Source organism: Pelophylax lessonae (assembly GCF_965119305.1).
Source record: "Pelophylax lessonae genome assembly, chromosome: 4".
Taxonomy (NCBI): domain Eukaryota; kingdom Metazoa; phylum Chordata; class Amphibia; order Anura; family Ranidae; genus Pelophylax; species Pelophylax lessonae.
The window spans coordinates 354,556,892-354,574,152 of record NC_138771.1 but is presented as its reverse complement, the minus strand read 5'-3'; the positions used below and the strand labels follow the sequence as shown (position 1 = coordinate 354,574,152).

The 17,261-nt window shown below is 44.0% G+C and overlaps 1 protein-coding gene across 1 annotated transcript in view; it reads left to right on the top strand.

The window, feature by feature from the left end:
- Nucleotides 1–926: 926 nt before the first annotated feature.
- Nucleotides 927–17,261, top strand: part of HSPA4 (heat shock protein family A (Hsp70) member 4) — a 70,939-nt gene continuing 54,604 nt past the window's right edge. The window contains exon 1 of the mRNA XM_082255675.1: nt 927–1,200. Coding sequence (XP_082111801.1) covers nt 1,094–1,200 — 107 coding nt within the window. The 5' untranslated portion in view covers nt 927–1,093. The remainder of the gene's footprint in view (nt 1,201–17,261) is intronic.

Sequence of the window (17,261 nt, the reverse complement as noted above, 5' to 3'; positions counted from 1 at the left end):
GAGCGCTGAGCACAGGACTACATAATACACAGAGCGCTGGGTACAAGACTACATAATACACAGAGCGCTGAGCACAGGACTACATAATACACAGAGCGCTGACGCTGAGCACAGGACTACATAGTACACAGAGCGCTGGGTACAAGACTACATAATACACAGAGCGCTGAGCACAGGACTACATAATACACAGAGCGCTGACGCTGAGCACAGGACTACATAATACACAGAGCGCTGGGCACAGAACTACATAATGCACAGAGCGCTGGGCACAGAACTACATAATGCACAGAGCGCTGGGTACAGGACTACATAATGCACAGAGTGCTGGGCACAGGACTACATAATACACAGAGTGCTGGGCACAGGGCTACATAATACACAGAGTGCTGGGCACAGGACTACATAATACACACAGCGCTAAACACAGGACTACATGATACACAGACCGATACGTTTTTTTTAACACTGCTTGCGCCTCAAATGACTAAAACAGGATATGAGAAAAAATTTCTCTACAGAGGCCAAAAATAAAACTGTTTCCTTCCCACTCTATTTTGGCTGGAGTTATACTTTCTCACAAAGATAATTAAAAACCAGCAGAGCCATCTTCATTAGAGAACACCATTTATTTATAGAGCATCTGACGTCAGGCCAGGAGTGAGGGGGGCAGACCTTCCTCCCCTTACATTGCAGTATCCGTAGCAACTGCATCAACGTACGTATGACGCAACCCTAAGCGGCGTGGCCCCACCCCCTCCCCTTGAAAGGGAAATCGCAACGTGAAGGAGGGAATTCGTCACCTAGCGCCCTCCTACTCGTTCTAGTGATGTGCCAACCCGTTCCCCCCTTTCATTGGCCAGACGCAGGCGCAGGGAGGAGCGGATTGGTCCGGTAAACCTGAGGCTATGACGTTTCCTTTTATCGCGAGATTCTCCGGCGCTGCCTCTTGCTTTTCCTCCTCCTGTGACAGCGAGATCTTTCGAGATCTTCCAGGGTTCCATTCATCTCCCCGTGCAGGAGTGTAGTGCGGCCGCTCAGCCGTGTTCCCCCCTCCCCGTGTTGTGCGCTACCAGTGTCCCCAGCTGCAGTCATGTCTGTGGTGGGCTTCGACCTGGGCTTCCAGAGCTGCTACGTCGCGGTGGCGAGAGCCGGAGGGATCGAGACTGTGGCCAATGAGTACAGCGACCGCAGTACCCCGTGAGTAGAGCCGGCGCCGCCATGCTGCCTGGTCCTTGTCATTCCCTCTTATCGTGTGAGCGCTGCTAGACAGAGGAGAGGTGTGCATGAGGCCTAACTCCTCCATGGCAGGCTGCCTGCCTTCTCCTCATCACACATCAATATTCCTCATATAGGATAGCTTTATTCTACATCCTCATTCCCTACCATAGGCTTTCATTCATGTATGGGAGGGAATCTCAGAGTGACTCAGGTTATTAAGCAATTTCTTCTCTGCTACTCACCTGCTTAATAAATTGCTCATAAAACACTAAATTAAGGCCAAAACCACAAATGCATTATATTGCAGGTTACCAATTCTTAGATTTGTTGGCTGCATTCGTTTTTTCTTTTTCTTTGGTCCTTTTTTTTTTTTTTCCCATGGTGATGGCCAGTGAGACCTAATTCTGGAGGAATGAGCACAGGAGGCACATCATGGTCAGAGAGCGTTAAATGTATTAGATATAGAACCACTAGCAAATTTAAAGCCAAACTCCAGCTCACGCTTTATACTGCTAGAGCTCCAGCTTTTACCTCTTTCTTTACCAGGCCTTATTTTTTGCTGTTTGGCACTGCGCTACTTTACCTGTACCCAAGCAAAATTTATATCTATTTTTTTTCACACAAATAGAGCTTTCTTTTGGTGGTATCTGATCACCAGTGGGTTTTTTTAATTTTATTTTTTGCAATTATATAGAAAAAGATCAAACATTTCAAAGCTTTCTGCCACATAACACCTCCCAGTTAAAAAAATAATTTCTGTATAAATTTTGCTAAAAATGTATTCTGCTATATGTCTTTGATCGATCACTGTCTGTGTGTGTGTACGTGTGTGTATGTATATATATATGTATGTGTGTGTGTGTATATGTATGTGTGTGTATGTATATATATATATATATATATATATATATATATATATATATATATATATATATATATATATATATATATATATATATATATTACACACACACACACACCCCCCAATGAGGTTATATTGATTGGTTTGTGTGAAAGTTATATCATCTGCAAACTAGGGATGCACCGAAATGAAAATTTTGGACCAAAAATGCAGGATGCCCTTGGCCGAAAACCGAAAATGACTTTTTCCCCCAAATTTTAAAATGGATAGAAGAGGGGCATACACCAAAAACAGGCAGCGACGTACACCTGTCGCAGCCACCCTGTCACAGTATATGTACTGTGACGGGTTGGCAAGAGGTTAATTTAATTACCAATGGTATTTGTATTATGCAGCATGAGGGGGTTAATGTATTGTCACTGCTGGTCACTCATCTATTAGTGACTGACCAGTGGCAGTTAATTAACCCCTTTGTGCTGCATTAGTGCAACCAGTATCAGTGTTAATTAACACTGGTTGCACTGATGCTGGTTGCACTAATGCAGCACAAAGGGGTTAATTAACTGCCACTGGTCGTTCACTAATGCAGCAGTGACAATACATTAACCCCCTCATGCTGCATAATTAATACTAATACCAATGGTAAGCTGCCTCAGCTATCACCCCCCCCCCCCCCCGCATCAGCGTCCGCGTCCCACTTCCCTGTCAGAGGAGATACATGCCTGACAGGGAAGTGAAGTGAAGGCTCACATAGTTCTAGTTATTAGCGGCCGCTCCCCCCGCCCCACCGCCCGGTGTCAGGTCAGTTCTCATTCACACACAGTCCCGCTGAGCTGACAGGGAAGGATCACATAGTTTTATCTATTAGCGGCCGCTCGCCCCGCCCTCCCGCCTGGTATGTCCCTCCATTCATGCACAGATTGTAGTAGGGACGTCATTGAGAGGCGGGCGGCCAGCCAGAGGCGGGACTTTTAAAACCTGCCCTGCGCCCTCCTCCTTTCTCACGGCGGCCATATTAATTTCGGCAATGTTAACCCATTATCGACCGAAATGAGAGAGGCTCATTTTCGGCCGATAATTTCAGTGCATCCCTACTACAAACTATGGGATATATAATAGATTTATTATTATTTTTTTTTTTTTTATACGCTACTAATGGTAATGATCAGCCACGTATAAGGACACTGGGGTAACTAACTGCCACTGACAATAATACAGTGATCAGTGATAATACTATACACTGACACTGTCTGGGAAGGGGTTAACATCTAAGGCGATCAAAGGATTAAATGCTGCTTTACTACTAGATATACATTTCTCATCCCTGTTTTACAAGGATAAGAAAAACGCAAAGATCATTCCCTGTGCACAGAGCTCTGTGTTGATTGTCAACACTGAGCTCTGGGCTGTGATTGTACACAGCCAATCAGCATGTCTTGGCTGTAAATCATTGGCCGGGATTTGCTGACAGGCTTCAGCTGTGTACAATCAGAGTGCTGGGCAGGGGATGCCATAAACACGGAAGTAGGCAGCGATATATGGGTACGTCGCTTTACCTACAGCGGCCGCTCATCTGCAGTACATTGCAGGCGGTCGCTAAATGGATAATCAAATAGAGCAAACATTTTTTTGTGTTTGTCTTTTGGGATATAGGTTTTGAATAGGCATGAATAAATAAAACTGGTTACTGTAAGCACCCTTGTCAGTGTTCAATGGTGTCTCATCCATGTACACTAATACATTCTGCTGGAGAATTTGTGCTGTGAAAAACACACTTACTGGCTGGTTTAAACGATAAAAATAGAAGAGCCTAACAAAAGAAACAAACAGCTATCCCATGTAAGAATTGGTAAGCTGTAATATGTTTGCTTTTGGGTTTAATACTGCTTTAAACCATCCAAGCTTTTCTATGTATGACACATTGAGCACAATAATGGCACTTTTCCACTGCAAGTACTGGCTCGGCTCCACTCGGCCCTGCTTGGCTCGGTTTGGATTTCCACTGCATGGTACGGTGTTGGAACGGTTCAGTACGGTTTGGTATGCTTTGCTTTTCTACTAAAGTAGTAAGTTGGAGGGATAACAACGATTCTCTCACCAATCAGTGGCTAGTAGTGACAAACAGTCAAGGCAGCATGCAAAGGATTGTGGGATATGGTACCGGTACAGCCCTCTTGGAACCACAACCGAGGTGGTACTGTTTAAGCGAGCCGTACCTTTCGGTTCCTTGTAGTGGAAAAGCGCCGCCGTACCGAACCGTTCCAACACCGTCCCATGCAGTGGAAAAGCGCAAAAGCGAGCCGAACCGTTCGGTTCCATGCAGTGGAAAAGCGCCATGAATACTTCCCCAGTAAACGAAAATTTTAAATTCTTCCCTCAGCCTTTGCAGTTTACAGCTTTCAATGCTCCTTGCTCTCTGTGCTGATTCCCTGATCCTCTGGCCTTCACAGGAAAGAGTTAAAGGAGAACTAAACCCATCAATTTTAGGTTTTAAAAAAAAAAAAAGCTACATTCCCAGCATGTGCCCGGAACGTAACTGTCACATTGGTTGTGCTCTAAACCAAACTGTTAAACCATCAAATGGCTTCTGTCATAACTGATCACATGTGCGTGGCAGCATGGCAGTTGAAGATCAAATAAAGGATGTTGCCTTTTGAAGAAGGGGGGAAAAAAGTAAATCCGATAGAGAATCAATGGGAGTAAGGAAAGCGCTTCTGCATTATTTTTTTTGTAATTTTTTATTTTCAAAAAAGTTGCAATTTACAAACGTATGTAAAGCAATACTTACCATTGTAACAAAGAGTCTCACTGTGGGAATCCAATGCAAAAAGGTACAGTAGAGCAAGACATGGGTGATCGTGTACATCACTGCAGACTTCAAACGACTCATTATACAACATAGCACGTAAGGCACATAGATTTGCATCAAGAGAAATCTCCAACACACACTCATGAACTTAAAAAGTGCAACTAGATATATAATACTTTGTTCTGGGTGTGCATGACATCCTGACAGCCGGTACGACCCACATGAAACATGGACATGAAAACAAATAGTAAGACAGATAACTGCATGGCACAATGTCCAAAACTGGGCAAGATATGTGAGGGAGGCATAGGATGGAAAAAGGCAATGGTCAGAGATGTGGAGGAGTGTCTCACCCGGGGTGCGTAGGCAAAGTCCAGGAGGTCAACCAGGTTGCGAAACCACCTGTAGGTAGGCATCAGTATAGACCAAGTATTGCCAGGGCCTTCAAGTGTCCCTAAAGGTCTCCTAGTTGTTCAAGATAACCAGGAGGTCCTCCATGTCCCTGAGTTCATTAACTTTAGAAAACCATAAAGACTTCGATGGCGCATTTACAGACCTCCAGCATAGAGGGATGTACGCCTTAGACTGTATTGTAAGAGAGGCTTTATAGTTCTTAATAGGTCACTCTGAGAGATGTAGAAGGTATGCCACAGGTTTGACTTGTAAGTCTACGTTGGTCAGGTGTTTGATTGCAGTGATCACCTCTTGCCAGAAAGGTCCTAGTTTGGGGCAATACCAAAAAATGTGTAAGTTTGTATTTCCTTTTGCCCCACACCATCAGCATGTACGAGGGACCTGGGGAAAGAGATTGTGCAGGGTAATAGGCACCCTGTACCACCTTGTCAGAATCTTATATCTGGTCTCTTGAACCTTGGGGCCGATGGAAGTCTTCTGTGCGAAGTTATGGATTTTCACTGAGTCCGTGAATTGGGTGTCAAGGTCAGATTCTCATTTGGAAAGGAACTCTGGAACAAACCCCATCACCAGATGAATTGGAAGAGCATAGATAGTCAAAAAGCAGGTGCTGGTTGGTTCCCTCCTGTGGCAGGTGCTTTCCACTTCTGTTAGGGGACGAAAAGATACCCATAGATCGACTGAAAAAGAAAATGACAGATCTGTAGACTGCTCCAAATGTCCAGTGGAGGATAAATGGCAGTCGCACAAGCGGACGGGGAGAGCTGGCCATCAGATTCCATGAAATCCCAGAAATGGAGGCTGCTACTGGATACCAGACATTGGAAGCGGGGGTTCTGGAGGCCTTGTTTATATTCTGAATTCCCCAGTATAGGAACCATGGGTGAGGGCAGTGGACAGATGGAGGAGTGTTGGAAAGGTGTCTGTGGCAACCAACCAGGTGCTACCGAAGGTAGGGTGCTCACTGACCGCTTTCGGCAATAGAAAGGTGATCCAAGGCCAACTTTTCGCTGTACCATTAGAGTCCTTTAGCTCCATAGCCACACAGTGTTTTGCCTCAGTGTGATAGTGCCAGTTAACTAGCCTGGTGAGATGGGTCTCCCTGTAACAGGCCCGCACATCTGGGAGGCCAACCCCTCCCTTAAAGTGGTTGTAAAATCAGGATGTTTATCTTCATGCATTCTATGCATTAAGATAAAAAGCCTTCTGTGTGCAGCACCCCCCTAATACTTGAGCCCCCTCTCGCTCCTACGATGTCCTCGAGTGCCTTGACTATCTGAGACTCTCCGTCCTAATTGGTTGAGGCACAGCAGCGGCGCAGTTGGCTCCCGCTGCTGTCAGTCGGTTAGCCAATGAGGAGAGGGGGTGGGGCTCTGTGCATGAATAGATACATGGAGCTACAGCTTGCCTCCATAGTAAGCTCAAGAAAACAGACTACAGTTTACAGGGCCTGAAGGCCTCCTAATAGGTTCTAATGGGCTGCAGGTTGGGCACCAGGGCCATAGAGTGTCAGCTCTGAGGCTGCTGACATCACAGGAGGTTCTGCTCCCTTCCCTGACTTTGACCTCAGTGAAGGTCCTGGCAGAGGCTGACAACCCTCAATCTCCATTGGCATTCCTTGTGTACATGGCTAAGGCTGTCCATAAACTATACAATTTTCTTGTATTTCCTTTAGATTTATATGCAACTGTGTAGTGCAAGGGCCTGTCTGACTGAGTACAAATTGGAAAGTGTTTAGGTTTGACCTATACTATATGGCTAAAGGAAAATTTTGTATAATATATGGCCAGCCTAAGTCGCTGCTGGGCTGATGTCCGAGCTGGAAAGGGGGAACAGCCCACTGAATGCAGAACCGCGGCCTGCAGTAGTGTCCAAGGTGATTTACAATATAAAGTCTGTTTCCATCATGTTGGTAAAGAAAGCCACACTGACCTAGGCAAGTATCTTTACTTGGTATTGGAGGTGCACCGAATGGAAGTTTTGGTACCGAAAATGAGTTGTAAAAAAAATAGTCGACTTTTTAAATATTATCAATTTAAATGAATATGCATTTATTGTTGGCCATTATTTGCACCTTTAAGCGCAAGAAAATGTATCCCTTTTAAGTTCTAAGTATGTCTTCACACTGGTCCACTGCTATTACATTGTGGTGTTAAATCCTACTTGCTGCTTTTTTGGTCAGTTAAAAAGAATGCACAAAAAAACGCACCTTCCCGTTTGATTGCTTTGAAAACGCAGCAAGAACTCATCTTTTAGGCACCCATGCTGTGTTTTTGATGCGGTTTTTGTGTAATGTGACCAATGAAAAAGTGACCATAAGCACAGTAAAATCGTCCCCTGAATTCGCAGCAAAATCTCATGCATTTTCGGTGCCATTATCAGCACCTTTTTTTCTCGGCCGAATGCCGATAACACTGTTTTTGGCAGATATGTTTTGGCGGCCAAAATTTCGGTGCATCTCTACTTAGTATGTTTATCTGGTTAAGCACGGGGTGGTGACTCTCTTTATTCACTTGAGTACCAGCCTGTAATACCCCTTTACCAGGCCATCTTTCAGTGTTAGGATAGTTTGACAATTACGTAATGGTGCAATACTGTACCCAAATGAATTTTATATATATTATTTTGACATTCTTCTTTTGGTCATATTTAATAAACACTGGGTTTATATTTTTATTTCATAAAGGGAAAAATATAAAACAGTGGATTTACTTTTATTTCTTTAAAAAGAATCCTGCTATCATTGATGATCAGTGGCACTTTAACCACTACCTTACCGCACTTTAGCCAAAAGCGCGGCTTTGTTTTTCCGGGAGGGCCAGAACAATGCTGCGCTCTGTGATCGCTGTGTCCTCTCAACACAGTCAAGAGGATGATGGCCAACGATATATTCATATTCATTCAATCAAAGAACGTGATAAAGGGCCAATCACAGCAGCCCTTTACCACGTCATCAGCTGTGTCCAATCACAGCTGATAACAATGTAAAAGATTTTCCGGTTATCAGCTCTCTGTGTTTTTTTTTTTTTTTTTTTTTTTTTGTTTTTTTTTTTTTTGTTTTTTTTATAAATCAAAAACAAAAATGTTTGTTTTTAGATATTTTGTGTCAGTTAGGAAAACATAACAAACAGACGGTGGGGGGGGTTCTCAAATCTAGCTGCAAAAGGGGGAAACACACTTTAAAGGAGAAGTATAGCCAAAGCTCTTTTGACCTTACTTCTCGTGGGGGTTCACCGGAGTGCACTGTAATCTGCACCCATGTGAGCCGTATTCAGCAGGCTAAAGCCCATCGTTGGCTGATGTCACTCAATCAGTCCATGTTCTAGAGAGATGCTGACTTCAATGCCAGGATCCACCCAGATGCCTGGCAAGCAGCTGGCTCAGTCTCTCAGTCCACCGCTGAGAACCGGAGTCAGCCGCTCCCATTCCCTCCCCAGCCCAGTGTACCAGTAAACGCTGGAGGGGCAGAGCACAGAGCCAGTGACTCAGTCACCAGCTCCTTTAAGACTGAGAAATGTGACTTTGATTACTTAGCTTTTGGTGTTGAGGCTGCTAAGACTGTTAAGACTTCTTTTACTAAGAGGTGCTCTATTAAAGAAGAACATACCCCAGATGCAAGGTCAGCTTAAATACTGGCCCACCCTCCCATTGAAAAATACCACAGTCCACCAATAAAAAAAAAAAAAAAAAAAATTGTCCAATAAAGTGAGTGGCTTCCACCCTAGGCAAAGATTGTCGCAATCCTCCTGGCAAAAACAAGGATCCCAATTTTACCAGGAAAGGCCATCTTCTCACAAAATTAGGGTTATTTGGTGTTCCCTGGATCTAAAAAGCAGACCTTGCATTTGGGTGCAGTATCCACTTTTAAGAGACTGTCAACTTGGTTATTCAGGGCAAAGTGAGTGTCTTTGCAACCCCCCCCCCCCACACTGATGCTCTTCTTGCTAGTTCTTCCTGCCACTTCTTCATAGCAGATGGCAATAATACCCAGTTATGGTGGAGCATTTGGCCCATTGCTAGGCCCTAGCACTGTCACATAAAGGCACAAGAGAGAATGACATCACCGCTACCCCTAGAGCCCAATACCAGTTAACCATGGGGAATTTGGTGCTGCAACAGAGGAAGGAGTGCTGGAGAGAGGATGAGGTCAGAAAGTCCACTTTTCACACACTGTCATTTTGCAGAGCAGGTAAGTATAACATGTTTATAATTAAAAAAAACAAAAAAAACAAATGTTTCCTATCACCTAAAGTGCCGTTTCACACTGCAGCGGCACGACTTCGGGGCGAACTGTGAAGTCAAGTGCACCGTGACTTCGGCATGACTTGCACGGACTTCATAAAATGAATGTCTATGCAAGTCACTCCAGGATCCCCCCGAAGTATTGTGTCGCTCCTATTAGAACTGTTGTACCGAACAATGGGAGCACGACGGACCGTGACTTGTCAGTCTGACAAGTCGGATCAGTGTGAATGGGCTCTAGGAGTCGGTTCACACTGGGGCGACTTGAACAAATCGCCGTGCACCGCGACTTCGGCGCGACTTGCACGGACTTCACATAATGGAAGTCAATGCAAGTCGCTCCGACTTCGGACAAAAGTAGTGCAGGAACCTTTTTCTAAGTCGGAGCGACTTGAGTCGCTCCGATTAGAACGGTTCACAATAGCACAGAATGGAGCACGACTTGTCATTGGTCGCCTGACAAGTCGGAGTAGTGTGAACCGGCACTAAAGAGGTTGTAAACCTCAGATGTTTTTTTCCGATTAGGACCACGTGTTATTTTTTCAGGCGGACCTGATTGGATGCTCCATGCACCCCTATGGGGCAGCGGATGTCAGCAGTGACATGTCCACTGCTATCCAATCCGATCCTGCCGTGAAATCCAAACAGATGGAAACCCTATGGTCATCCGTCTGGAGGATAGGATCGGCTGAAAAAGGGACAGGCGGTCTGTTTTCATCCGATTTCCCCCATAGAGGACAGCGGGGATCTGATGACAGGTCTGTCTCTGCACACAGAGCGGAGACGGAGCTGTCATGCACCTGCTCAGCGGGGATTGGCAGCAAAACGGAGTCCGCCGGGCGCACTGCCCGTGTGAAAGGACCCTTACAGGAATTCTGTACTGTATGTATGGCACATGTCTTGTTAAATCACTTTTCATTTAGGTCTCATGTACACTGCTGCTGATAAACAGACGTTTAGGAGCAGTTGGGCGTTTTTTTCAGCAGCCCCGAACTCTCCTCTTATCTTATCTGTCCATGTACACTGAGTCGTTTACAGTCATTTAGAGGCAGTTGATAAAAACTACAGCTCTGCCCTAGTGAATGCTACACCTGCCTGAACTGTTAAATGAAAAGCTTGTTGTTTTTGTGTGTTTGAAAAAAAAAAGGAAAAGTATTTGAAATTATCCACTTGCCGACCTCGCTATAGCTGAATGACGGCTACAGCGCGGACGGCTAGTTCTGAGAGGCTGTCATATTATGGCTTCCCATGATCGCGCCCGCTGCAGGGCACGGGTGGCACACTGTGATCAGTGTCCAGGGGATTGGGGTAAAGAGCCAATCAGCCGCTCTTTACCTCGTGATCAGCTGTGTCCAACTACAGCTGATCACAGTTGTTAATAGAAGCCGGTTATTGGCACTCCTTTTCTCATGCTGACATGCATGAGGAGAGAAGAGAGCGGATAACCAGCTTCTCTAAAAGGGACATCAGGGCACTGATTATCAGTGCAGTCCAAACAGTGCCCATCAATGCAGCCTCATCAGCGCAAATTAACCAGTTGCCGACCGCCCCACGCAGATATACTGTGGCAGGGTGGCTCGGCTGCTCAAAATCGGGTAGATCTGGACACCGCGGGAGGCAGGCCCTGGGAGGAGCAGCGGCGATCGCCGCTGGCCTCCCGCAATCGTCAGAGAAACTGACAGAAGACCTGCCTGCTTGTGTAAACAAAGAAGGCGAGTCTTCTGTCAGACGGGCAGGGAGAGATCAGGAGTTTCAGCTAAGCTGAAACCCCAATCTCTCTGTGCCTGTCACAGAGCCCCCCCCCCCACACAGTGAAGCACAATTTAGGCATACATTGACCCCTTTGATCACTTGCAGTGGTAACCCCTTCCCTGCCAGTGCCATTTATACAGTAACCATGCATATTATTTAGCACTGATTACTGTATTAATGTCACTGGTCCCCCAAAAAGTGTAAAAAAAAATGTCAGGGGACTAATCTGTCCGCTGCAATGTTCCGCAAACCAATTCAAATATGCTTTTTGGGATTTTTTTTTACCAAAAATATGTAGCAGAATACAAATTGGTTTAAAATGATAAAATTAGATTTTTTTTAAAAAAAAAATTATTGGGAATGTTTTATAGCAGAAAGTAAAAAATGTGTTTTTTTTTTTTTTTTTTCAAAATTGTCGCACTTTTTGTTTTATAGCGCAAAATCTAAAAACTGCCAAGGTGATCAAATACCACCAAAAGAAAGCTCTATTTGTGGGGAAAAAAGGACATCTATTGTATTCGGGTACAATGTCACACGACCGCAAAATTTTTCATTAAAGTAACGCAGTACTGCAGTGGTCCTCAACTCCGGTCCTCTGGGCCCACTAACAGGCCAGATTTTAAGTATTACCTTGGGGAGATGCAGACAAGAGTACTGCAATCACTGAGCAGTAAATTATATCACCTGGGATGTATTTCAGTTATCTTGCAAACCTGGCCTGTTAGTGGGCCCTGAGGACCAGGGTTGAGGACCACTGCAGTACTGAATTGCAAAAAATGGCTTGGTCATTAAGGGGGTAAAACCTTTTGGAGCTTAAGTGGTTAATGAACGAGAAAAAGTACCGGTTTCCAAACTTTTATAACAAACAAAGTTTTTTGCAAAAAAAAAAATAAAGTTGTTTGTGTACAGTGTTGCATTACTGCGCAAACAAATTTGGCCTGGTGAGGAAGGAGATAAAAGTGCCCAGTAGGCAAAAAGAGTAGATTAAGTAATAAACATGTAATTGTGCTATGCTTGGCCCATTCAGAACTATACGGTCCATTGCGGTGCCTTATGTTGCACCACTACAGACCTGAAATTTGAACTGCGCTATTCTTTCTAACACATCCCATCACATCGCACGGTAAAGTGTTCTCATTTATTGTAGTGCAGGTTTCCTTGGGGTGCGATTCAAAATGAATGGTACTGTGTTCTGTGCACTGCACACATTATTGAAAATCAATGCATCACATTTGTTTGGGCTTAGGTCAATGTGTACACAAAACAGCCATTGCATACATATTGCGGTCCAACAGTTGCATCATTCCCCTTGAGTTACATAATACTCTGCTGCAGCAAAGAACAAATGGATTTGTATTGTCGCAATGCCTGCTCTTTTATTCGTTTATAAAGTGTATCTAAACCTAAAAACAAAAATTGTATACATTGCAACTACCAATCCTTGAAGTTGAACTAATCAAAAACTAACATTTTTATCTTATGTTGTCTTTAATCTATGGAGGAGCAATTTGCTGTCCTTGGAAAGCAACATTGGCAACTTGTAGAGATGGTCGTGTTGGATGCACTAGAAAATGTAGAAGGCCTTAACTAACGAGTTAAAGCTAAACTCCAGCTAAACTAAGCAGATACCGCAACTGGTTTCCTTTTCATGTAAACAGTTTACATGTACGTAGAAACTGACCGTTTGTAAGCACCCTGTCAGTGATACATGGTTAAGTCAACCCTCCCCTCCTCTATCTGCCACTTTTGCTGGTCCGCTTGTTTTGTTAAAGCAGAACTAAAGTTGCTACACTTACCACCTCTCTAACAGTTTGAAGTTGGCAAAGGATCCCTCTCTGGCCCTGGCACCTTCATTGGCCAGCATAGGACAACATGACTCCTACACGTGTAGGAGTCAGTCAACCAGCACACATATACTGTGTGCTGGCAATGTAAACTGAGCTGTGCATGCACAGCTTAGTTTACATGCCACTGAAGACTGAGCAGGTAGGTGTATTTTATTGCAGAAGACATCGCATTAAAGCGGCCTTTTTATTTGAATGAACTGCCTAAAGCGCCCAAATGGGTGCATACGCCGTTTTTGTGATGCAGCACGCAATGCACTGTGGTGCATTGCAATGCAGATATGTTGGTTAAGAATAAATGGCAATACAGCACACTAACAGACCTCAGTAATGGCAATCAATGTATTTCTCCAATGACAGGTTTCCCTTGTGTTTTCTGGCACAAATATCTCCCACTGTCATTTGTCTATATTACTTTACCAACTGCAGCAATCACTTTTATTGAGTCCAGCTATGACGGCCTCTGTGTCTCTCATGACATGTATGCTATCAGTGAGTGCAATGTGCACATACTTATCTGTTCCCAGACAAGGCTGGTCAAATCCCGAGGGGTGAGTCATAAAGTCGCACTTGGCAGGCTAGGTGTTGTATAGTTCTTGATGAACACACCTTTCCCTCTTTCGTAAAATAGTTCCAGGTCTTGCTTCCTAGCTCTGGCAACTTGCAAAACAATATAACTTCAGTAAAACCTAAGATTCCCTGAAACATTAATTTAAAATTGCATAGTGTGCTATGGCATATTCCTGTTTATTGAAGTGCTATTGATATCCACTGTCCCACTCGGCACGGCGCGGCACTACTTTCCAAAAGTAGTTCCTGCATTACTTTTGGTGACTTCTGGGGCAATTTCAATAGACCTTTGTGCATGAAACCCGCACAATGTCTTTCAAATTGCCCCCAAACTCGCAATGAAATGCGGGTTTGAAATCGTGCTAGTTCACAAACCAGCGTTCAATGTGAATGAGGGCGAAAAGCCAACTCCAGGCAATTTTTTTCTCTTTAAGTTTTCCTACTCAGCTTCCCGCATCCAGGTCTCTTGCTGGCACAGTTTCTGTCTATGGGGCAACAAGACCTGTGACACATTTTGTCCCTCACTGCCACTGATTTCCGTCGTCTAATCGATCTGGAGAGAACCCCTCTACTGGCCAGCCAATGGGAAATGTCCACGACACATGACATACAGTGCATCCGGATAATATTCACACTACTACCAGCATTTCCCCATAATGACAACATGAAAGATGTTTGTTGGAAATCTTTGCAAATCTTATCAGACGTACATAATATTCACAGCCTTTGCTGAATACTTTTTGTTGAAGCACCATTTACAGCCCTAAAGTACAACTAAAGGCAAAACTTTTTTTATTTTTTTTATTTTGAATAGTTGAGAGGGAGTAGAACCCCTGTCAGTTTTTATTGCTGTCTGTGCCCCCGTTAGGGAGATTCACCCTCTCTCTATTTGTTCCGTTTACTGGTATCATTGAAAGTAAAAGATAAACCCACATTTTGGGTTGTCCCCAGAAAAGTAATAGAGGGGGATCTTCCAATGGGGACACTAGTAGAGGTCCCCCAAGGAATAACTCCTGCACTCAGATACAGGGCTCTTTCCTCTTACTACCTGTTTTTGGCTATGGGACAGCAAGTGAAGGGAAATCTTGGGACACAATGGGACACAGATGGCAAAAAAATAAACTGGCGTGTTATGACCCTCCTTTTATCCAAATTGTTAAAGTTTTGCTTATTATTCTACTTTTAGGTCTTTTTGAATGTGGTGCTACAAGCTTCTCCCACTCTTCTTTGCTGGACCTCTCAAGCTTCATCAGGTTGGATGGGGAGCGTCGGTGCACAGCCATTTTTCAGATCTCTCCAGACATTTTCATTTGGGTCCAAGTCTGAGCTCTGGCTGGGCCACTCAAGGACTTTCATAGTTGTCACATAGCCACTCCTTTAGTTATCTTGGCTGTGTGCTTAGGGTTGTTGCCCTGTTGGAAAATGAACCTTTGCCCCAGTCTGAGGTCCAGAGCGATCTGGAGCAGGTTTTTATCAAGGATTTCTCTTTACATTTCTGCATTCATCTTTCCCTCAATCCTGACTAGTCTCCCAGTTTGTGCTGCTGAAAAACATCTCGCAGCTTGATGCTGCCACCACCATGCTTCACTGTAGGGATGGTATTGGCCAGGTGATGAGGCTTCTGTCTGGCCACTATACCATTCAGGCCTGATTGTTGGGAGTGCTGAAGACATGGTTGTTATTCTTCTGAAAGGTTTTCCTCTCTCCACAGAGAAAAGCTGCAGCTTTGTCAGAGTGACAATTGGGTTCTTGTTGGTCACCTCCCTGACTAAGGCCCTTCACCGAATGCTCAGTTTGGCTCGGCGGCCCGGTCTAGGAAGTGTCCAGGTGGTTCCAAACTCCTTCCATTTACAGATGATGGAGGCCACTGTGCTCATTGGGACCTTCAATGCTGCAGAAATTTTTCTGTACCCTTCCCCCCCAGATCTGTGCCTCAATACAATCCTGTCTATGAGGTCTACAGACAATTCCTTGGACTTCATGGATTGGTTTGTGCTCTGACATGCACTTACTGTGGACCTTTTTATATAGACAGGTGCCTTTCCAAATCATGTCCAATTAACTGAATTTACCACAGGTGGACTCCCAAGTTGTAGAAACATCTCAAGGATTATCAGTGAAAAAAAGGATGCACATGAGCTCAACTTTGGGTGTCATGGCAAAGGCTGTGAATACTTCTGTACGTGTGATTATATATATATATATATATATATTTTTTTTTTTAATCCATTTTGGAAAAAGGCTAACATAAAATGTGGAAAAAGTAAAGCGCTGTGAATACTTTCCGGATGCACTATAGACCCCTAGAAGAAGGACCCATCTAGGAAGTAAACAGGGAGGAAATGGACCTGTATCTGTCTGTCTAGGATAGTTTATTCTTCCCTAACAGCAGGTAACTGCTGTTTGTGCGCATACATGGGAACAGCAATGGCTTCTCTAAGCCTGTCATTGCTGTATACTATTCACACACACACACACACACACACACACACACACACACACACACACACACACACACACACACACACCTGTCACCCCCAGTTACAAGATTATGCAGAAATCTGGTGTATGTTTGTAATTGCCCGTGTGGAGGAGACCTTATTTACACCAGATGATTTGGGCAGTAACACGCTTCCTGTCCTAGGGTAACAACCATACACTCTAGTTTCTCTATGGATGCGCACTATCACCCTAAAATAGGAAGTCGGGAAGCCAAAACATCCCACCCTCTCCTCATCTCCATAGCAGCGATGTGTTCTATAGTTCAAGGGAAACATTGGCAAGACTGCTTGAGACAACTACAGGGTACAAAGGGCAGAACTGGTTTTCTAGGAGAAAATCAACAGCTAGTTCATTAACTTACTGAGCAAGTATGCTAAGACCTTTTCATTGCAAAAAGAACTCCCATGTGTGTGTGTTGGTTTAACCACTTAAGCCCCGGAAGATTTTACCCCCTTCCTGACCAGGGGGTATTTTGCGATTCGGCACTGCGTGACTTTAATGGACAATTGCGCGGTCGTGCGACGCTGTACCTAAACTAATTTGACGTCCTTTTTTTTCCCACAAACAGAGCTTTCTTTTGGTGGTATTTAATCACCTGTGCGTTTTTGTGATCACGCGCTATAAACAAAAAAAGAGCGTCAATTTTGCAAAAATAATATTTTTCACATTTTTTTATATGAAATTCCCAAAAAAAAACCAGTAAAAATCAAAATTTTTTAACATTTTCGGCCAATTTGTTTTATGCTACATATGTTTGGTAAAAAAAATCGCAAAAAGCGTATTTTGATTGGTTTGCGCAAAAGTTATCGCGTTTACTAACAAAGGGAAAGATTTTTGTCATTTTTGTTGTGTTTTTTTTTTAACGCGTAATGCGATTTTTTTTTTTTTTTTTTTTTTTTTGCGGTACTGCGACATTACGGCGGACAGATCGGACCCTTGACTGACATTTTTGACACTTTTGGGGTTACCAGTGACATTTCTACAGTAATCGGTGCTATATATATGCACTGTTACTGTAAAAATACACTGGCAGTGAAGGGGTTAA